This window comes from Battus philenor, unplaced genomic scaffold, assembly GCF_028537555.1.
Source record: "Battus philenor isolate CCGP_79_NKW_IND1 unplaced genomic scaffold, ilBatPhil1.0.hap1 SCAF_13, whole genome shotgun sequence".
NCBI classification, from domain to species: domain Eukaryota; kingdom Metazoa; phylum Arthropoda; class Insecta; order Lepidoptera; family Papilionidae; genus Battus; species Battus philenor.
In genome coordinates this window covers 14,413,741-14,439,036 of record NW_027181675.1, presented here as the reverse complement: position 1 = coordinate 14,439,036, position 25,296 = coordinate 14,413,741, and the positions used below count along the sequence as shown (strand labels likewise).

General features: G+C 32.6%; 1 protein-coding gene across 1 annotated transcript in view; it reads right to left on the bottom strand.

Annotated features, from left to right (window-relative positions):
* LOC137933595 (uncharacterized) overlaps nt 1-25,296 on the bottom strand; it is a 57,809-nt gene that overhangs the window by 16,046 nt on the left and 16,467 nt on the right. Inside the window, exon 3 of the mRNA XM_068777610.1 lies at nt 23,721-23,814. Within this exon, the coding sequence (XP_068633711.1) occupies nt 23,721-23,814 (94 nt within the window). The remainder of the gene's footprint in view (nt 1-23,720; nt 23,815-25,296) is intronic.

Here is a 25,296-nt window from a genome sequence, read left to right as displayed (position 1 = left end):
AATTGTTCTAGGTACAATTCGACTCCGCGGAATCTCTGTCCACGCATGCATGCGTCGCCGGAGCCAGTTTGACTAGATTTTTGGCAACGGCCGAGTGGGCTGCTTCGACACCGCGCCCCCCCCCCGCGCCTCTCGCCCCGCGCCCGCCCCAAACTCGCATCGCATTTATGTGCACTAAATGTCTTAGAGAATGAAATTTCGTCTGATATATTACTTCGCTTCATTACATTTGTTTATTTTTACTAAGTGACAATTATATATATTATTATGTTATATGATGTTACAAATCTTGTTGGCAGTTTATAGACGCGTTTAAAAAAATATTTATTTAAACATCTACCTGAATAAATTTTGTTAAATTTTTTCGGACACAAACATGTAGAGTCGAGATATTTTTAGAATTTTTTAATTATATATTAGAAACTTAGAAATGAACACTTCATGGTATAACCAAACGAGTACGAAGTAAAAATCATGTCAATTATATTTCGCTGAAAATTTGTACGTACGTACGATATGTATAATCACAAACATATACGTAAATAGTAATTGTATATGTTAATATTAATATATACATTATAATCAATCGACGCACTTCATTTTTTAAAAACACTTTTACAATATATATATAAATATATATATATATATATACATACACTAAATTAAATCGACGTTCCAAACACTGAGACCCAATTTTTGTGCCCTGAATATTTTTTTATTATTCATGCTCAATTCTCCCACCAACCACCAACCTACACAACTACTACTAATACAACTACCAACTCTTCTGATGGAAAGTGAGGATATGATCGAAGATGAAGCACGAAGACTACAGACTCCTTCACTCAAACCCTGGAGAGTTCTTGTTCGACTGTTTCGAAGACTAGAACAAGCGTTGCCGAAGATCCATTTACTAGATGAGGATTACTTTGAAAGTGATGAAATATAAATAAAGAGATTTGGAAAAATAAATAAAGAATTTATACTTTATATCATAGTATTATATCATTTGGGTCTTCGTACATACTTCTCTATGTTTATTACGAAGTAAACAGAACGGAACGCGAGGTAATAGTCTTCCAACGCCATCTATCGACTCCTTAACATACTATATATCAACTGTCCAATAAAGTCACCGTTCATCTTGTACCTTATTTAAATTAGGCCCACGAGATAAATACGAATAAACTATGTTAATTAGATATACAGTTATATATTTATAGCCGAGAGATGTTATCTTATCAATTTAATACGAATCGATATCAAAGCCCTGTCGGTATTTTAATATCCTTTTATTTTATAACCATAAGTAATATTACTTTGAAAGGTTTTATTTTCAAGTTATGACCTCATTACACGACAGGGAATTATTGATTCGTCGTAATTCACTTATGTTTCATTTACATATTAATTTAGACATATAGAAATTTTCATCTATACTATCCAATACAATCTTTATAATAAGTAAATGTTTCATGAGTATAAACATATATTATAAAGTTCCACAAAATATATTATATTAGACCTTACATTTCTTATTTATAAATCTAAAATAAATAAAAAAACAATAGTTAAATGATGCATCTATGCCAGTACTACTGCTCCAGAGATACAGCCTTTCCCAAGATCAGATAAAATGGTGAAAAGAACCTCCGTTAAGAAATCTGAAACAAACTCACGATGACTTCAAATCGGAGCCTGGAACGAGCAGACAAGTTACAAACAGGCATATTGATCTAAATAGCCAATAGTCTAAAGATCTATAGATTGTGTAGACGATCTCAGGAGTGTTGGAAGGGAGGCATCTTGTCAAACTACAGCGAAAGATAGAGCGAGATGGAAGAAGATCGTGAAAGAGATCAAGATTCAAGAAGGGTTGTTACGTCACAGGAAGAAGAAGATAGATAGATAAATTTTATTATAACAATCATCTCATTTACAGGCTTTAATTTTTTCATATTAACATAAAACCTTTTTTAATTAATTTTATATAAAAAGACTAATTATTGAGATTCTGATTTTCTCTTTTTAGCAGATATATTCCGTTAAAGTGATAGTTTGAATTTTAATCTTAATTTAAATACTAATACAAATGCATACGCGTACAAATCTAAATACATAAGAGATTTCCATTTATGTACTGACTCATCACAATAATTCTGGAACCATATGCCTTAGAGACTTGAAATTTAGCACAAATATTCCTTGCACTAAATAGCGATCAGCTTAGAGGTCGGATTTAAAAAATCTTCACCCGCAAGAGGAGGTTGAGAGGGAGTCATAAAAATATATATTTTAAAACAATAGCTCTAGTAGGTGTGATAATTGGCCAGAAGATATTCTTCACCATGTTAAGAATAACCATAAAAGGGTTCTTTGAAATTACTTCCACGAAAATGCGAGGGAGGTGAAGCGAGTAGGTGACTACTAGGACTTATATACATATATAAACATAATTTTCACACTGTTTTCTATTTTAATTTACTTTATTGTGGTTATTGGTTTAAATTCTTCTCATTCATTTCTCAATACAATAATATATTACAAAAACAATTGTAATTATGTCTCAAATAAAAATTAAATTGTAATCAAAGTGAAAATTACAAGAAAAATTAAAATTTAAATTACGATAACGATCAAAATTAGAATGAAAATTTAAATTAATTATGATTAATATTACAAGAATAATACAAGTTAAATTTACGATATCGATCAAAATCAGAATGAAAAATTAAACTTAAATTAATAACTATCAAAATTACAACATCAATTCTAATTCAAAATACGATAACGATCAAAATTATAATAAAATTATTATTCGTAATCATCTTTGATTCATTCGTTCATGTTATTTCAAAATATTAAAATAAACATGTCTATGAACCAGTGATGATTATCTTAAGAATAGTGTTTCATCATTTTTGTGTTAGGATGCCCACTGCTGGATATAAGTATTCCATATAGATTACCAATAGGACCGGTTAGAAGCAGGCTACATACATCGTCTTCAAACGAACTTAACAAAGTTGATTAGATTGGAGTTACTTCGTCGATCCGTGGTCTCCCTTCCATAAAATAAGGCTCCAGCGGAAACTTGTTTTTTGTGTTATAAAGCCTGGCTATCGACACTTCAATTTTCCAAAATATAATAGTTTATCTGTATTAACAGCACATAGGTATTTATTATAATACACCAATACCTCGCTTTGCGTTTTTTTCAAAGTTGCGTCGCTGCTTAATTAGTACTAATTTTAACTGTGCGTCGTTAAATTTTCGAGGTTACGTTGTTTTGGGTTCGAGTCTAATTATTTTTTTTTTAAATTTTCTAAAAGATGGTAACACTTTTGTTTCTAATTGCGCCATGCCATCAAAACTCGGGAATTTTCTCTCTAACTAAAAACAACTCTATTTGAATACATTTTTATTTTCACTTTGTTTTGCTAATTTTAGAGTTCAGTTTCAATTACTTAGTGTGTTTTTTTTTAAAGAGAATAATAAATTTATATAAAATTTTACGTATTGTTTCTGGTTACAAAAAAAGGTAATTATTATTCCAAAGTATTTATTGTCAGAGTTATATTATTTTTGTTTTTTAAATGTTTACTTTGTTCAATTTTCTTTTAAAAAACTTGTATTTTCGTGCCCCTAGAACCTATCTTCGATCTTTAGATAGTTTGCTATAGAAAATCTTAATCCACTTTGACTTTCACACAAAGCCTGCTGTGGTGAGGAATCGAACGTTCATAATTTAAAAAGTCTGTGTGCTTTGTTTTTTTTTTAATGATAAAATTCTTGGAGGACTATACAATAAATACATCTGTATTTATGACAGTAATAAACTTGAAATAAAATAAAAGAACTAGTAGAAAAAAAAATTATCTCCTTATTCAAATAATTACAAAGTATGTAAATCAATAAAAAATTATCTCATCAATAATATCAGATATATTATCACTTATACTATGGTCTAATTTAAAAATAGAATTTCAAAAGGAGAACATCGAATTTTCAAAGACATTTTTAGCATTTTTTAAATCTCTCTCTTGTGGTAGAGCAATCTAATTCGGGTTGAATCTATTAAAAATACTTCATCTTAAGGAACTGAGGAAGAACCTACTAAATTTAGTCGGTAAAAAACGGTTTTATTTAGTTCGACCCGTACGGAATTTATTTGTTTGGGTCAAAATTAGAAATTGAAATTTAAGCTCCTTCCCGTCGTCAGATTGATCTGAAATTTGGGACACACATTTAATTTAGATGACAATACAATATAATAAAATCAATAACATTATAAATCTTAGATGGCTGCCGATACAAAATGACGAATTACGTATTTTTCCTTAATCCCCTCAATATGGGTATCAAATGAAAGGGCTACACTAGTAAAACACGATGATTATGTCAAAATTTGAAATTCAAGATGGACGCCGTTCCAATATGGCGGACTTGGTAAAATATTTTTCACAACCACCACATGTGGGTATCAAAAAACCGTTTAACTTAAAAGTTTATTAAATGTATTTATTTTACATATCCCATCACCACGATGACAGATCTTGCGATGCCAGCATCCGGTGACTTTCAACTATTTTATTACCACCACAAAAAGCCTTCACTGACACTCGTATCAAAAGACTAGTGTCATTATTAAAGAACTTTCCAGAATTTTATACCAGAAACTATATGATAATGACAGATTATCGCATGTTACGTCGCTTTGAGCGGTTCATGAAAACGGTAAATAACGTGCTAAAACGGTTGAACCTCCGGGCGTTGGTACCGTCAGCATATACATTTAACTATATTAAAAAAATATATACATAATTATTATCAAACTATATATATCACATTCTCATATATTATACAACGTATTTCAGAGTGTTTACTCTGTTTATGGTTTTAATATGTTACACAAAAAATAACTAAACTAAACGAATATTTTAATAACGACAATTCTTGGCAGTGATGTCGTCTGATTTTTATTTTATTTAGGCTATATCTGATAAAGTGTTAATATATAAATCTATGTTAAACTTTAGCAATAGATGTGTTGTTGTGTTGTTTCTTCCTGATTCTTATCCACAACTATAACATCTTACGAAGCAGATTAGATTCGAAAATAAAATAGATTAAAATGTAAATAGATAACAAGATGACTATCAATAAGATTTCTGTTATATGTACCTATGTTGAATAAACGTATTTTATCTTTATCTATTTCGCACACTACAAGAATAGCAATAATGTGATTATTTTAATCATCATCATTAAGTCCATAGCTAGGCAAAGACCTCCCCCAGCTTTCAAATAGGACCGAATAGAAGCCTGCATCCTGTGTAGGTAATATTACAACAAACGCTTAATTGTTTGTTAATCAGTCGTTCAACCCAAACCATTTTAAACAACAATTAACCATAGAATAATAATCTTTTGATGAGTTGGCCCGGCACTTTGTCCTAAATCTCAAGGCATTTAACGGTCTGTAGTGTTCGGGCAGCGACTTGAAATAAAATAATGTACCAACTAATATATAATTGAGTATTCCAAATTGTATTGTTAATATGTATAAATTTTAGCTGTATTTAGCCATAAGAGAAAATTGTGTCAGAAAAATTGTTAAAAATTATAAAACGCTGTCGTGCCTCATAGCTGAGAGAAGAAAGATCCGTATCAAATAGCGGCAACCCTCTCCCAATTGTCTGCGTTTAGTTAAAGCGAAAAATAAATATTGTAAAAAAACACTAGCGATACAAATTAGAGTAAATAAAAAAAATCATAGAATAACCATATCCGGTTCTTCTGGAATTCTATGAAGGGAGATCTATACCCAGAAGTAAACGTCCTCTGACTGAAATGATAACGGTGATGAATTGAAAAATAAAACTCATAAATCTCTTGAAAACTGGGCATGTATCAGTCATATTTGAAGTTTTTACGTGGTTTGATGCGTTTAAAGGAGTAGTCCGTATCTTTAGTCCTATCGTAAGAATTTTCACATGTTATACATGCTAAATATCGGTTCATATATAAAATAATAAAAAATAAAATTATTACTAATTCGTCGTCAAAGTCTTTTTTGCTGACCTTACAACAACGCCTGAAGCCCTTAAGGGATTATCGATATAAAGGAACCCGGAAGACTCGACCTCCGCCAATTTTAATCCATACGCGTATAGATAAATTTTGGCACAAATCACCATTATCTTAAATTCGTAAATCTTTTTGAAAAATTTCGTTCTTATGAAATACTGTTTAATATATATCTTTTATAACTTCAGTTGTATATTGAAATTAATTAATTTTTATTATAAATTCTTTGAGAGTTATATACAGGCCGATTGAAAATAGTTATAAAATCATTAAGACTAAATGAAATAGCTTTAAAGTTTTTACATCTATTTTCTCTCGCACTGTATATCTTTGTATATTTTCCGTAAATTTATTTTCATTTCGAAATGCAACCAGCCTACTTTTTGGAGCCTTTCGTTCTCCTATCTTAAATCTATGACGGACTTGTGTTTTAAATCATTTTCAGTATTTTTTAGTGTTCTCTTCTGTCTTCCTTCTCAAGTTCTATTACTATATCTTCTTTTATTCCTTACATCTTCTTGTATGCTCTCTTCTTACATTCACAATCGTTACATATGTCGTCTCTTCTTCTTTTTGTATTACAATTTTTGTTTTTTTTTTTTATTAAATTTTAAGTTTATCTATTACTTCCTTTGGCAGCCTTCTCACGGCTCCGTTCTATAAGGTAATCACAGAATCTAACTAGGCGAGTTAAGCTCAAAATATTCCAGTCCAATGTGAAAACCGTGTCGCTATATGGATGCGAGACACGGAAGGTCACCAAAGACATCTAGCATCGGCTCCAAGTCTTCGTTAACAATTGTCTTCGACGTATTCTCGGTATATACTGGCCTGAGATCGCCAGCGTAGATCTCTGAAAACGCTGCGGTGAGATGCCGATCGACCAGCAGATCAAACGCAGCAAGTGGAACTGGATAGGCCACACGCTCCGAAGGGACCCTGATCACATACCGAGGCAAAGCAAACGTGGCGAATGATCACTGCAGAAGTGAAGGCAGTTGGAATGACGTGGAGCGAAGTAAAGCGCGAAGTTCAAGACCGCTCGGGATGGCGACGTACTGTGAACGCCCTCTGCCCCATTTAGGGGATATAGGAATAAATGATTACTTTCTTTATTATTTTATAATAATATTTTTAAAATTTGTGGCGGAGTTGGTGCGGTATCAGCGCAGTCGGGTCAACGCACTCTCCTCGTCACTTTTAGGTACAAAAAGAAATAAAACACGGTTATACCACACGACTGTACGTACAATCAATAAGAAAACAACAAATAGCATTTCCGAGAACATTTCCAAACCCGAATTACCGTTAGGTCTCGAACAAATGCGAAGTAACAAAGATGCTTCGTAACCGCAACAATTGTACTACCACGCAAATCTCCGTAATCTCTTATACCTATACGAATAGGGTCGAAAATCAAACGATCGATTGTTTTTAAACGGCAAAATAACTTTGCAAATCATCCAGGTTGTGGTTACAGAGAAAGACAATACGCGAAATGGTCCCCGTAACACGAGTGTTATCCGCGAACAATGCGTTTCATATAGCGTCGCCCCATTTTCGCATTGTCACGAAAATATACTTTTTATGTAGCAGCGATGACGAATCGATTTTCCGAATCGATAAGTATAAATCGATGTTCACATTGTTTACTTTATATATTGTTGGGAAATCGAAACAGACGGAGTAATCTTTTAACGGTACAGCATTCAAGAACTTCTTCGATTCGATTTTTATCTCCTCAATTGTGTTAAAAAGGCGTTTCTGCATTGGCGTTTTGAGTTTGCTGAATAAAAACCAGGAGTCGTACGGAGTCAAATTAGAATAGATAGAATACCGATGTTGCTAAAGATTTCAGTCGAGTTTTTGACGCTTTTCTCACTAATCGAGACTTGACGCGTTTGAGATACAAAACAACCTTCAAAATGGTTTCTTCTCCTTCTTTTCAGCTGATGGATCCCCACTGCAAGACATAGGTGTCCTCCAAAGTTTGCCACGGCAGTTTTGCGCTGCTCACATGCAGCGATTTTCAGAGAACTTAAATGTGTTGTCGGTCTACCTAGTGGGGGGGGGGCTTACCCACACCCCATCTACCGGCTCGTGGTCGCCACTCGAGAACCTTTCAGCCCCAACGGCCAATGCCGCCCACTGCTATTTCAGACGAGCAATTCTTTGAGATACGTCGGTGTTCTTGGTTCTTCTGTGGATCTCCTCATTTATAATTCTTTTATATTTAATGGAATCAGGCGTTACCTTGCGAAAGTCCATCCTAAGTAAGAAAAGGACTAATATTTAGCGGGCTGGCAACAAAGTGCACCGCCCGCCAGCCCGCTGATCGGGCGGTGCACTTTGTTGCACGACTACCACTGCATGTGCGGAAGTGGCTTAATATTGGTCCTTTTCTTACTCATTTATGATACGTTCTCGTAGCGAAACTACAAGCATAGCCCTCTCCATTGCTCCCTGGGTGACCATGTGCCTTCCTATGATGCCCCTCGGAATGACTACATCAAAGATCATCAGTATTCTGGAAGGTAGGTGTAGGAAGAAAGGCGATTTATGATAGGTAACAAGGTATGGAAATGATTTTAAGAGAATGAGTAGGACAAAAGAGAAATGAAATGAGATATCTTAAGAAGGACAGAAGATAAGCGTGGAAATAATAATAAAAATTGTTTAATGGAATCAGGCGTTACCTCGCGGAAGTCCATCCTAAGTAAGCAAAGGACCAATATTTAGCCACTTCCGCACATGCAGTGGTAGTCATGCAATAAAATGCACCGCCCGCCAGCCCGCTGATAAATGCGTATGCGGCAAATAATGCGAATCACACAACCGCCACCGCTATATTCAACACAGACTGTGTTTGGCACTAATCGGTGTAACATAACTCCTGAAGATGCCCCGTCCTTTTCTTACTTAATAAAAATTGTTAAGGCTTATTGTAAGTGATGTCTCTGAAACTCCGAGCCTATTAGAGCGAGATAGCCTATTGCTTTCTGAGGCACCTTGAGCCTAGGCATGTATGTTACCACATCTCGGTTCAGTATATCATCACCGGCAATATACAGCAAGACCTTCGTCATGAAACATTGCGGTATTGGAAGAGAAGTGGTTTCGGAGCTATTCGAAAGCTGCCCATCCGAGTTGGATTCGGCGAGTGATCTCTTCTTCGCAGTTGGACTAACCAAGGTAGACGGTTTGTCCCAGGTATAAAGTCGTCTAAAACTTGAAGCCTTGAGAGCCTTGAGAGCTTGTGCAGCCATGACATGGTCATAAAGTCATTTACAGCGTGTTTACTGTTCACACACACACACACATACATATATTATATATATTATATATATATATATATATATATATGTATGTGTTTATGTGTGTGTGTATGTGTGATGTATGTATGTATATATATATATATATATAGTAATACGAAAGACCAGTAACTTCTAAAAGTACTATATATTTATCCCTTTAAAACTTATAAACTAATAATCACCCTTTATATTTATGTACAAAGGTTTAACTTAAAGCTATAAGGTTAATGCGCTTATTTTTTATTTAAATATTAACGTATTATCTTTTTTATTTATTTAATTTATGATCATAAAAATATTATATACTGCCTTCACAGACTTCCGCCTATTATTTTCATTACAAGAAAACATATATATATATATATATATATATATATATATATATATATATATATATATATATATATGTAGTATTGCCACTGCTCACAAATAATTTCCCAGAGGATTTACAGCAGTGTCCTCTGAGCTGATAACATCACACTGCGATCTACCACCCACCTGCCAAGCGTGGCGATTATGAATTCGAAAGGCTTAAGCCTTGCAGTTTATAGGCTCAAACGACGCCAATTTTAGAATTATCATTTTATTTATTAATTCAATTACTTAATAATGAACAACATTTAACTAGAATATTACCTTATTTATTACGTATAACAAAATACAAAAGATTAGTGCATAGAATGTTTATTTGTTTGATTGCATCCAAAAGTGTATTTTTAATCCCTGTCCTTTTGAATATTTAGGATGAGATATTCATTCAGATCTTCATGCTGCTAAAACGGTGATGATGACGGTGATGTACTTAAATTGATGTTAAATATTCGACAGCCAGGTGTTTTAATTTACACCGTTTTTTTATATGAATAATGAATATATATATCATTACGGGCTGAAGATGATAACATATAGAAAGAAGAAATAAAAGTAAAAAATTGTGTTATGTGTAAATATTTATTTATATGTTAATATGTTTCAGTATATTTTAAGTGTATAAAGAATTGCATAGTATCGGCTCAGTAGTATAAGAGACAGTTTTGATCTTTTTTATTACAATTATATAAGATTACTAGCTGATCCCGCAAACGTTGTTTTGCAGAAAAAATTAAAGTTTTTAATTAACAAATGTAAGATAAGGGTTGATCGTAGAGGGGTGAAAATTTAGGTTTGTATGTATTTTTGTATGCTGTATCATAATAAAATAAAAACCAAAAAAATTGTCTAATAAATTAAAAATAAAATTTAGGGGTGGACCACCCTTATCACTTAGGGGTATGGAAAATAGATAGTAGCCGATTCTCAGACATACTGAATAAGCATGTAAAATTTGGTAAAAATCGGTCAAGCCGTTTCGGAGGAGTTCAAGTTCGAACACCGTGACACGAGAATTTTATACATTAGATAAAGTAAATATTTATTTCACTATATACATAGATATATATATAATGTTACTAACAACGTAATAAACTCAAATACGTTACAAAAATCACAACGAAAGCGTTCCAAAATCAAATTTTAAATCGAGAAGCAGCATTCGAAATTCGGTCGCGTATCCTAACTTACAATGAGGGGCAACAAAAAGTCGTCAGCGCATACACAGCTATAAATAGGTTAAGCCATTTCCAACACTATAGGTACTCTAAATGTACTTTCCAGCAAACCGGATTGCACGCGCACGGGCAAGCGATCGCGCACACGTACGTCATGTGCGCCTGCGCATCGCACACATAAACACTTCGGAAGGGCAAAGGGAAATTTTGGCAATAATTTGTGTTTTAATATAGACACGTTGCATTATGCTGTGTCGTTTTAAATCATATTTAACTAAGTAATTTTACTTGTGACAACGTATGGATCATATTTTGGATTTAATCGCATTTTTTTTCTTTACTGGCGATCACGAGCTGGTAGGTACTGCACTAAGTGAACTGACAATGTAATTAAGTTCGCAGGATGTTACTGAATGTGAGCAGTGCAAGACGGGTCATTGAGAAGATATTGAAGAGAGAGGAAGTAAAATTATTTGACCTCTAAATTGTTTAGTACAGGGGTAAGCCATCTCTTTAATCGAGGGCCAATTTAAATTTTAAAATCGTTTGACGAACTGCACATACTGTAACACTTATTGATTAGAATAAGAACGTCAAATTTAAAAAAGAAAAGTGGTGTTGATATACAAAATCAATACAAATAAATGCACGTGTGGCGTTCGTTTTGCAAGGTTCAACAAATCGCGTGTAAGAATGTGGTTTAGTATATACTACCGATTTATTATAATAAATGTTATAATATATTGTTGAGAGAAAGTCGATAAAATAAATTCAATCTTTTATATGCTCAGCGGGACCCATTAATGTGTTTAGGGTTCATACCTGTTCTAGTACAATCTCCTTAAATTATTTATTGAAACAATCCAAGATAAATTTAGTCTAGACATATATGTGTATATATATATATATATATATATATATATATATATAATTGACTCGTAAATGTAGAGTATAGGTCCTCTTGGTCGAATATTGTTTGCATCAACTCGCAAACTTTTCATATTAAGTTTGATTGTCTTAAACCTTTCAACTTCAATAAATGATTTAAAAAAATAATAGGATATATTAATTACAACGGTTTTCAAAAATAGAATAGAATGAATAGAAAATTTAATCTTAAATTTACAATTAAAATGTCACTTCAATGTTTGTATTTATTTTAGTATCTTTATATTATACAGTTGTACATTTACCCGCAAAACAACTTAGGTAACTCATGTACTACGAATATTTTCCCATCCGAAGCGGCAGATAATAAGGCACATCGTTCGACCATCCTACGAGATCATGAACCGGTAGACGCAGTGGGTAGCCTCCCCTCTTTAGTGGCGATCGATGAAAGATGATGTCGATGATATAATTACAGCACCAAAACAAGTATATTCATCACTCTCGATATCATAGAACAACCTTAACATATCTATAATACATCTTTCAGTTACAAAAATAATTTTCCGGCGTTCGAACTTCACTGAAAGCTCATTCTATACACTTTTCACGTAAGCTATCGAATTTTCTCTCGTCTTTTCAAGCGTATATATACTAAGATAAGCCAAAGCGACACTACTTCCTTCACGATGAGCCTTTAAGATATTCTGTAGAACCTTATAGACTCTATTATAAAACCAAAGAAGTTTATTCTGAAACGTACATGAAATAATAATTATTACATACGTAATTGAACACAAACCTTACGTTGTAAATATAAGCCAGGTACATAACAATAGGAACCTAGTTTGAAAAGGATGATATCCTGGGACATTGAAGGCTTTTAAATGCCAGAGTATGTGAATGTAATAAAGGTATCTTCTTGTATAATTTTTAATTAATTATATTTTAATTCACAAATTTACTATTTGTTAAACAAGCATAAAATTACAATTGTCGTAATAAAAAACGTCATATCAATTTTTCTTTAATCATCAAGGCGTATCAAATATATATATATATATATATATATATATATATACACATTCAGATATATATATTCCTTTATCCATAGAAACTACCATAGAATCCTTGTGGTCGATCAAGTAATGGTAAATTACAAGTAAGAATAGATTTTAATTTATTATATTTCAATCTCGAGAAATGTTACGTTTTGCAAGATCTATATAAACATCTTTATAATAATTATATTTATTTTACTTGAAATTCTTGTTAGTAAATTTACATACTTCTATTGTACTTATTACTTACAAAGCTATCTCAATTATATTTTCAAAAACGCCTAAGTAAAAAGCAATCAAAGGGTAAAGTTTTTTAAGTAATGTATCATTTTTTTGTTATCTGTAATTATATCTTTGTATATATAATAGAAAATTGAAGGTTGCTTAACACACTACAGCTGACATTATATTAAAATTTAGATGAATTTTAAAATAATTTACTTGTTGGTTGGTTTTAAGTGTAAAAGATTTAAATGATTAAATGTGTGAACTATACAATTGTAACAAAAATGCTTTGTATTTTGCATCTATTTACAGTCATACTGTATAAACGTGAGTCTTAATTATGCTATATATATTTTAATTATAGAAATATATATTTTCTGATATAACGTTATTTAATATAGATGAAAAGATGGGATACATCACACATTAAATGACAGCAAATATGCTGTACATCCATCACTTTAAAGTATACACATATCAAATCATCCTGTACATGTTTTGCCTATCTATATTCTAACCTTTAACTTCGATCGTCAATTTTTTAGCAACCAATTCTCTATATATATTTAAATAAATCTAATATATAAAATTCTCGTGTCACGGTGTTCGAACTTGAACTCCTCCGAAACGGCTTGACCGATTTTTACCAAATTTTACATGCGTATTCAGTATGTCTGAGAATCGGCTACTATTTATTTTCCATACCCCTAAGTGATAAGGGTGGTCCACCCCTAAATTTTATTTTTAATTTTTTAGACAATTTTTTTGGTTTTTATTTTATTATGATACAGCATACAAAAATACATACAAACCTAAATTTTCACCCCTCTACGATCAACCCTTATCTTACATTAGTTAATTAAAAACTTTAATTTTTTTTGCAAAACAACGTTTGCGGGATCAGCTAGTATTAAATAAGAAACACCGAGTCATATCCGGCCGGTTGAGTGTACAAGCTATTTCAAGTTACACACTTGGTTACATAAGTTATTAAGCATTTCACAAAAGTACTTCACACAGTCAAGTGAACGATTAAAGTCCTCGACCTATTTACGTTCGAACCGGATGAAGTGGACTGAAAAATTTCCGGTTCAAATAAAACCGGATAAATTTTATTTACGGTTTAACACAACAATCGAATGGATATGGAATATGTGGTTGCATTTTTGAAGTTATTATGTATACAGTATGTTTTGTAATAGCTTTAAAAGGGTAAATGTAAGGATCATTTATCAGCAAAAAGTTTTTAAAATTTCAACACATTTTTTCGATCACCAAGTTTAAAGTGATCACTTTTAAACGCGTTTACTTATTTAAATGCGATAGGCCTGCATTCCGGCAGTGTATGTACAGATATTAAATAATAATTAATTTTAATATGCAGTAATTTGATTTAACAACTTTTACAAGTATAACCAATCATACTGTGTCCCTGATAGGCGAAAAAGAAACTAGGAAAGAATTCCTCGCTTGTTGCAAGAAAATAGTTAAAAACGTTATACAAAAAAAATAAAAATCCAAATATACAATAAGAAATGTGATAAAATAAAACTCAAATGTGATATATAATGTATTATAGAAAATAAGTAAAAATATAAAAAGAAAAGAGGAAAGAATGATAGATGAACAGAGCAAAAGGGTAAGAAAGTAGAAATGTAGCATGAAAGATAAATAATAGATCGAAAGAGAAAGTATAATATGAAAGAAGAGAGAGAAAATAAAAAATTCTGTGAAAAATTAAATTGCAAATAAATTCCCTGTCCCACCATAAATAGGGGTACGAGAGGCCCCCAATAGCGGGGGTCATTTAAAAAAAATCATACTGTGTATTTAATAGTAGATGTTTTAACACGTTCACTGCGGCTTGAGGTCGATTCAGCCTCATGGTAGACTTTGCACTGGTGCGGCGCGTAAAACTCGTGTTTTCTCTCTAGTGCGGCGGCTGTTTACACTCAACCGTATGAGGTATGACAAAGACAAATATAGCTTTCTTTATGTCTGCGAAGCATTGACTCAATATTGTAAAAAAATATTGATGAACATGAGGCAGAAAAGGCCTCAACCGCACTACTAGGAAGTTCAGCTTGAGGCTGATTCGACCTCAGCCGCACCAGCTGAAAGTTCTTCAAAATTGGGCCCGCAGTGAACGTGTTAACTGCATCTTTTATATGTACAAACTTAAAAGAACGCAGTATAAATTAGCGCATACAGTGCACAATGACGGGACGTAAAACATGCATGTAGTTGTAATGTTTTTGAATGTGTGTGTAAGCGGCAAGCGCAAACGCTGAAGGCAATCATTATTTGTAAGTACTAGAAGATAGGCACACTGCACATATACATTTCGGGTGTACAGCCTTCAAATTGTGAGTGCACGGCTCAAAAGGAATTTACTGCAATACTAATAAACACTAATTTAACTTGCGTGATAGGTTGTATTGACCGGAAAGTAATGTCGATTTCTTAAGTTAAATTCACACAACATTTTTAACAAGTTTTTATTACTATAACAATATATTTACCTTCGTTATCAACAACCATGTGCCATCTAGTATACAAATTAATGGCAGAGTGGTAAAAATCAATCAATTTTTCTGTAAAATATGTCGAAAGAAACGATATTACCTTCCGGTCTCCTTAATATAAATAGTACTTATATTGTTTTTCATTCTTTACTATACTATGAATTAGAAAAGATATAAATAAACCTTTTTGAAGCAACATTTTGTCCACATTGTATATAGTAAAGTCTATATGTCTTTACTAAACTTCAAGGCTTTGGTGTTACAGGAGCTATTATTACGTTATGTATTTTTGAAAACATTAATGTTTGAAAGGGTGAACCATCACAGATTAATAATCGGCACACATATGTTTTAATGTTTATATATTTGTATATGCGTATGTATTTGTATGTATTTATGTACATTATAAACTGCCGTCTCATTCTAATCTCTCATCTCCATTCAATGTTAGTTACCGTACTCCTCCGAAACGGCTTAACCGATTTTTACCAAATTTTATATGCGTATTCAGTAGGTCTGAGAATCGGGTACTATCTAATTTCCATACTCCTAAGTGATAAGGGTTGTTCACCCTTAAAATTTATTTTTTATTTTTTAGACAATTTTTTTTTGGTTTTATTTTTTTATTATATACCGCATATAAAAATACATACAACCATTAATTATGGCCCCTCTACGATCAACTCTTATTTTTAATTGTTAAGTAATAACTTTAATTTTTTTTTTTTTTTTGCAAAACAACGTTTGCGGAATCAGCTAGTACTTATATATAAATGTATATGTCTCTGTATGTGCTCAATAGATTTAAAAATCCCATAATCAACTGCCTTAAAAATTTGTTAAATTATTACGTAAATCCCCGAGAAGATTTTACAATTGAAAAACTGTTTTTCTTTTTCATCAATTAATATTTCAAGCATCTATACTGGTTTTTTATTTAGATATATTCATTTGGATCCATATCACAACAATGGATGAACGTGTATACCTAGTGTTAGTTAGTAGTTTTTAATCTCTTTATAGTAAAATAGCACATCAAATTGATGCTATTTAAGAGAAGTTATAATTAATTCAATTAAGTCGCTTTTAAGCACTTTCGACATTATAATTAATACTATATTAGATACATTAAGACGTAAGTAAAAGCATTAGGGAAGAATATAGTATAATGTCTCACTTAATATATCGTATAAGTACTTTTAAAATAACGTTATATATGTATGCTATATTATTGTAATTATCTTTACGCTATTTTATCCACATTTGATAACCAGCTTGTCTGATAGAAACTGACGTTGTGGTCGAAGATGAAACACGCAGACTATCACCTATTTATTCTAACCCTGAAGAAACTTAGGTTATAATCAAGTAATAAGTAAGCCGGAAGAACCTTCTATCCTCAGGCTGTGCTGATCAGTAACGAGTCGAAACGCCTGGCACAGCTTCAAAGAAACTTGATAGTGTAAAGCTGATATTGATTTGACCCTACTCGTCATTTGTAGAAATTCTTGTATAATTGTAGCATCCGTATAAAATAATAGCATATAGCATAAGCTATTTCGCTAATAAAATAATTTATGTACTGTGAACAATTATTGATATGTCACAGTATAGTAAAAAAAATATTACGTATTTCATATCGATCACTTTTTTTACTGATTTAATATATTAATCGTACACAAGTATTAATTAAAAACATATGTTTTTAATGCAATAGTAATGAGATTATATATCCATTCAAATAATTCGCGGTAAAAAAACCTTTATTTTAATTACGATTTTCAAATATTTGACAGCTAAAAACTTATGTTTTAATATACTCTGTGGTTTGTAAAGGAAAGAAAAGAGTTTTTTTTTAATTTTCATATATCCCCTTATTTGTGCTTTATAAAAAATTTTAAAATGTTTCTAAATCGATAAAGTTGTCAATTTTAATTATATACATATGTGAAAGATTTCCGATTTGATATAAATTGAGATGTCTGTTATCTTTAAATTTGGAAACTTTTTAAATCGATTTTCACCTGGTAGAACACTGAAAGCTGTTCTTACTGTAACATATTTTTTTGGACCAGACAGTTTCTATTGCCCAAATGGCATTTGCAGATTCCACTTGTTTAAAGTGACAGAGAGCGGAGTATACCAAGCCTCTTTTAAAGTAGCTAACCTCTCTCTACTATTTTTCCGGCTTGGGAGGCAGCCTTGCTATGTTGAGGTTCTTTGTAGAAAGCCTTAGTGAACTATGCTTGGGTCGTCACTCTACATGATCTACCGAAAAGGCTTTAAATTACAATATTATGTGCTAATTCAATAATTCAAATTCTGTTTGATTTCATTAACCGGCTGCTTACAAAAATTTTAAAATAAAAAGCGTTATTTTGGGCTAATTTTTTAATAATTAATCTAAAAGATTAACTGGCCCAAAGTGATAAATTAAGTTGCAGGACATTAAAACGCCGTATTACATACTTTTACAAGTACATATTTATAGTAAATTCGTAAATTTAAAAATGTGAACTTAAAATTTCAACAAATAAAAACTGATGAAAATCATAATATTTAAAACAAATTATTCTAATACTTTGTAAAAGACTTAATACATTGTTTTCAAATGATAATAATAGAAATAATAGCAGTAACTTTTATTCAAAATAAAAGATCTCCAAAAAAAAAAAAAGTTTAATTTTAGCACAAAAATGTCATAATAGAGGAACTCGATTTTGTTATAGTTTCTTATAAATAAAGCCGTATCTATGGCTGTATCTAGGCTATAAATGATTAAAAGTAGAAAAAATGTGAGTGCATTTAAATAGTTTTTAATTTGGAATCCAAGCACTTCCATGCAGCAAAACCGAATCGCCGAAATCATTCGAGGCGGCCCAAGCGCATAGGTCAAGCACACTTCACCCGTCTCCCTCTCCCCAACGAGCATGAGCGAGACGGCGCTAGATGCTCTCTAGAACTTGCAGCCAAAAATGCAGCCGGGCCCGCCATCACAAAGTATGCAATGAGAAATTTTTTGACCAGTTTTTGTTGGCCCGCCTCCATTTTGCCGGGCCGTGTGTTGAAAAAGGTTACGCGAACAATTTGCGATGGTGAAACGTCTTGCTCAATTACGAATTACTGATATTCATATTAATGTCACACGGCAACCCCATCACGCGAATTCGAGAGAAAAACTATCTACACTTTTTTTAACCTTTTCGGGTGTCTAAAATTTTTCCAGACATACATAACATTACTATTCAAAATAGAATGCTTTAAAAATTTGACATAACATTTAAATATGAACTATTTTATAAACCAATAGCGTAAAGAAATCTTTCGTTATCTGTCTCCAAACAAAATTATTTTAATGTTAACATTTGTGGCTCTTTGATATTAGTATATTAACAGGCTTTATTGGTAATATATTATACTTAAATAGCTTACCTAAAAACCCAATGCTTTCACAAGGTTTTTGGCTTTGATCGCTAAATACTTAATGGCTAATCATATATTATTATTTATTTATTTGTTTACTTTCTGTTCATAGACAATAATAAAAAAAAAGAAATAATCCTACAAGAGGTGGTCTTCTCACTCGACGCGATCTTTACCAGACAACCTTTGGAAGGAGACGAGAGACATGAAGTAAAGGGCATCTAAAAGTGTACAATATGTACACAAATATATATATTACTATACACACATACATACTAACATACTTATACAAATATATGCATAATATACAGGTAAGTCTTCTGAATGTATATTCAGTCACTTTATATAAAGTGATCACTTTATATAGTTACATTAATTAATTGGAATGCTACCTGTTAATAACTTTGGCAATAAAAATCCGCGGAGATCGTAATGCGAATTTTTAAAAGCTTTTTCTTACTTAATTTTGTATTACGTTCACACTTTTAAAACTTCATATAACTAACCATTCGGGATGTAACCTGTTCCAAGAATCTTATGAAAGCCTTAAGGCTATGTTAGGTAAACTAGTTTAATATAAAATAATACCGTTAGAGTATGTTTAAATAAATATTTAGTACCCAATCCGGTCTGAAAATTAACAATAGCAATATCACATAGACACAGGCGTTATTTTTTTTTATTTATAGTCAAAATACATTACAATACATTTATTTCTTCCTAATTTTCTATGTATTAGGAGGACCGAAAAGTAAAGTCGTTTCTGTCGACATATTTTACAGACAAACCGATTGATTACCGCTCCGGCATTGATTTGTATACTAGATGACAAAAGGTTGTTGATAACGAAGGTGAATACATTATTGATTAGAAAATAAACACTTGCTAAAAATATTTTCGTGTGAATTTAACTTAAGAAAGCGACATTACTTTTCGGTTCCCCTAATATTATATCAAATAACTTAACTCTAGCTCTTATGATTGTTTTATGCAACGTTTGAAGACGAAGGTCTTTGACCAATGTGTGTTGCCGATGATGATATACAGATTCCGACGTGGTCACTTACATGCTCCATATGAAAGTTCAAGGTGACCCAGACAGCAATGGAGAGAATTGAGGAGATTCACAAACTAAAATTCGGTGACATAGCTCGAAGAATTGCTCATCTAGGGTGGTAGTAGACTGGACACATCAATGGCCGAAAGGTTCTCAAGTTGTCACCAAGAGCTGGTAGACGAGAAGTGGGCAGGCGTCCCACTAGGTGGGCCGTCGACATAGTTAAGGTGACCGGAAGTCGCTGGACGTGGACAACGCATGACCGATCATCGTGGCGACCTTTGGGAAAGCCTATTCCTCACAATGGGCTTCCATGTGCTGAAATAACAACAACGGCAAAGCCTTCTATTATTGTTATGTTTACTTTTCATTTATTTGTTCCAAATTTAAATAATAAAAATGAAGTCCACATCTATTATTATTGTATATGCTACTTTTAATATTTACTGTGTAGAGTTTTTTTTTGTTTATATTTGTAAGAAAAGGACCAATATTTAGCCACTTCCGCACATGCAGTGGTAGTCGTGCAACAAAGTGCACCGCCTGCCAGCCCGGATGTGGCTAAATATTGGTCGTTTTCTTACTTAGGATGGACTTCCGCAAAATAACGCCTGATTCCATTAAAAGTGTAAATTTGTATCGACGTTGTCGATATGCCTGCGAGGAACCCAACAGGACTTAGAATTTGACAAGACAATGCCTATGTATATGTCTATACGACGATTAAAACGAATAGTCATAAATTTTTTTAATAAACTTCCCTTTACAACTTTTAGTTTAATCAAAACTCGTTTAAAAAAAAGAGTGCAATAGAGTCTAATTTTAAAAGAGTTAAAAAAACTCGCAATACTCGAATGCGTCGTAAACTTATTTATTAACGAAATTACTTAAGTTTTTAAAAAGACTTTACTAAGTTTCTTTTCGCAACAGGCTATATCACGCCATTTGCAAATATAGATTAAAAAAATTTTTTGTTATTCAATGAGGCTTGTTTTAGTTTAGATGTATTTTTGATTTGAATTTCGATTCACTTCACACGGGCGTATTTATTATCATAATTTCAGCTGTATATTGTCCACAAGCTTTTGTATGTCATCCAGTCTTCTATGATGGACCAGGTCTTCTGTTCACCTTGTCCTTCGCTACGCAGGTTCGTGAAAGATTCTAGAACCTTCCGTCCACGCTTTGCAATATAAGCAATACAGGTTAATTGCTTTCGTCTATGGATATTTTTATTCCTCATTCTATTTTGTTGTGATATTCCTTGCATAGTTCTCTTTATGAATGATTGGACAGATGTTACCTAGAGTTTTAGGGTAATGAGCGACGAGAAAATGGAAAAATTTGTGAAAATATCATTTTGGGATATATCTCCGTCCAAAATAAAGGTAGGGAAACGATAGTTCCCTAATATCGCAATTAAAAAAGCCACGAAGTAAAAGACCACGTTGATCAATTCATCATTGATCACTTTGATAGTAAACCTCCGTCTTATAAAACTTAGGGGAAATTATTAAAAAAATAATTAGCTTACTTCAATTTATCTTCTATTACCTTAGTCTTCCTTTTAATTTCTGCCACGATTATCCCCCTACAGTACTCCAGAAAAATCTGGCGTCTTCTCTCTTGGCTAAATAGTGGGGCTATGTTACTATATCCTTCCGCAGTTCCGTTATTACTATTATTTACTGATACATATTTTTTAAACGCCTGTCAAAAATAATCTGCAATTTTTTCAAACTAAAACAATTTGTGACATTTTACGTAGGCGATTCATACTTTTTAATTATATATTATGTAATCTATTACGTATCATTGTATGTAATCTTACATTGTAATAAAAAATGTCGGAGCGTTCACACGAAAAAAAGAAATTGAATCTGTTAGTACTATATTTTCATAGATATATATTATAAAAAAACAAGTAAACGTAATTGACACCTTATTTTATTAAAAATTAAATATGTTGTAAATAATTGTTAGTTTATTTAATAGATACAATAGTTATTTGGATAAAAATATCTTTTTTATAAAAAAAATAAATAAATATTTTTAATAAATTTTCGTCTCATAAGACGTTGAATGTAAACTGCTTCAAACCGGTACTTTTTTAATCTGTGGATGAGGCCTAGATCCATAACGTCGTAACTTACGAGGACTCATAACAATATATAACACGACTTACTTTTTCATTGTAACTACTTCAATTTCATTTTATTTTATTTTGTTTATTACCTTCCTTACATACTCGTAAATATAGCCACTGGCCAATGCCAATTCCCGCAATACTTTAACAATAGTCGGGTCAAATTTATGTTTCTCTATTTACTTATATCTATATAATACTATTTATATATACAAATTTTATGTTCTCATGTGTTTAAAATGTTTCTATAAAAAGAAATAACAAGTATTATTACATAGTGATATTGTATACCATTCTTAAACGGTGGTTCAACGCTTTACGTGGGGCCACACCTCACGGGTGGGCAATTTGCCCACTGAAAGACGTAATGATCCTATGATCAGCACCATGAGCGGTGTGATCTTAACCATCTAGACGCGTCTACCGGCACGTGGACATTTGAGAATCTTACATACTTTAAAATATATTACGTTTTGTTTAAATAATCCCTATAATAACATATGCTCTTGACATAAATACACGAGGTATTATTTCAATCGTCGGTAAAAAAATGCATTAGTAATTTATATAAATGAAACTGTTAAGTAAGGAAAGGACCAATATATAGCTACTTCCGCCATGCAGCAGTAGTCGTGCAATAAAGTGCACCCGCCCGCCAGCCCGCTAATAAATGCGCATGCGGCAAACAATGCGAATACACAACTACCACCGTTAAATCACTCAACACGTGTTTCACCCCTTCACGGGGCATCGTCAGGAGTAATGTTATACCGATTAGTGCCAAACACAGAGTGAGCTCATTCCTATTGTCTATTGTCTCATGTGAAGTTTTTGATGTTAGCCTTGCGGCTTTTACAGCTTCATCGGAAATGAGTTCACGGAACGGAGGGGTCCGTGAACTATATAAAATTACAGGATTCGAGTTTCCGAACCCATATCAGTACTCGGCGGAAGACGAGGAAGTCACATAGGTAGTGGCCGCGAGATAGTAGCAGCGGGGATCACCCAGCCAGTCCTCGAGGACATTCCAGCGCGACCCAGTCGGCTGGCAGAGAACTCACTCCATCACCGCTTTGTTATTTATATGCCACCTCCTCCCCCACTACCACTCAAAGTCACGTGACAGATCACTTGGGTCTTTATTATACCCTCTCTTACGCGTGAGTTATATTTGCGATTTTACATAATAGATGAGTGCCTTGAGAGAGTCCCCTGGTAAGTTTGTAATAATGGAGAAGAGAAAACTTTCACCTGCTCGTTAAATATAGTTATTATTTCTAACCTTTCCAACATCCGCAATCCTTTGCTACAGGTATGCAGCACGTCATAGGAATGACCGTGCGGTAAACTATGACCCGACTCTAATAAATGTTTAGTGAAACGAGATCTTTCAGGGCGATCATTCCTATACGCATTAATATGTTCCTGAAACTGGTAATCTTACTTGTTGGTTGGTTTCGTGTTTCTCGCTGCTCTCAGAGACCGAGGAGTCGGTCGGTTTTCTGCACCAACCAGGACACCAGCGCCGGAACAAGCATCTGCAAAAAGCTTCATATGTTTACTGTTTCTCTTAACATTTCTATCAGGATCTTCGATAGTCCTTTGAGTAGACGAATAGCTGAAGGCATCCTCTTAAAGGACCCTTATATTACAAGCCTGAAGTCTCTTTCATTAATATGTGTTTAATAATAAAATATTTTATTTTATGTTTAAAGTGGCTTCAGGTGATGACGTGATACAATGGTAAAAAGAGGGCGCTGCTGGGTATCCTCTAGAAATTAGTTTGTGAGCAGAGACAAATCTACGTGTGAATTATATAAGGTTGTATCCGGAATCGAACCTACATCCCAAGATCATAATCTCAGTTCTCTACCAATAAATGAATTGCATAAACTAATTTTACTGTACCAACTCGAAACATACATACGTGAAAACAATTTCAACTGAAACTGAACTTTACTTTTCAGTCTAGATCTCGTTAAAAATTATACAGGTTAACCTAGTTGCTTAAACAAAGTTATTCTATCGCAAACATTTTATGCGTTCGTTCGAAATATAGTTCAGTGGAATTCGAGAATATTCCGGAGACCTTTTTATAGCAAAAAGCCAATTTAAATTCGAATGAAAAGTTTTCGATGTCTGTAATATTAAGAATAAAGATAAAATACGTTTATTCAGAATACATACTTAGAACTCTTATTGCTCGACAATTTATTATCTATTTATTTTATTTTTGACTCTACACTGCTTCGCAAAGTAATATAGTTGCGGAGAAGAAGCAGGAAGAAACTCCACAACAACAGATCTCTTAATAAAGTTTAACAATTCGGATTTATACATATACACTTTATCACATATAGCCTAAATAAAACCAAAATAATCAGGCGACATCACTGCCAAGGATTCTTATCATTTAAATATTCATTTATTGAATAATAATTTTTGACAATTTATTTTTTAATTTTTTTTATGTTAGTCCAATAATATTTTGCAGCATTTTATTAAAAAATCTGATTAAATTACAAAACAATTGGAAACTTTTTGCAGTCGAAAATTTATTAGTGATACTGATTAAACGGTGATGAGTAGATGTTATTACATCATCAACATCATTTCAGCAATAGGATGTTCATCACTGAAGATCTGCTTCACCCATAGATTTACAAATGCACCAGCTACAAGCGGCCTGCATTTATATGTATAAGCAAGAGTGGACATATGTTAAAGGTGAGTAGTGTCTGTAGTGAACAACGAGGGTCAGTTGTATAGTAGTACAAGGTTATGGTGATGAGGAGTGTGGGTATGATGGTGTTGTCGATTGTCCTAATGTAAACAGAGCTTTCACTTGAACTTACAAATACTATGATGTGATCTATGTCACGTATATTATATATTTACATGTATACAGAAATTATTTAATATTTACAATTTGTACCATTACACAATATCAGCGATTCCATCAATAATGGCGTTTGAATTTAATTCGGCTTTCAAAGTATAATTTAGCAGAAGTATTGATG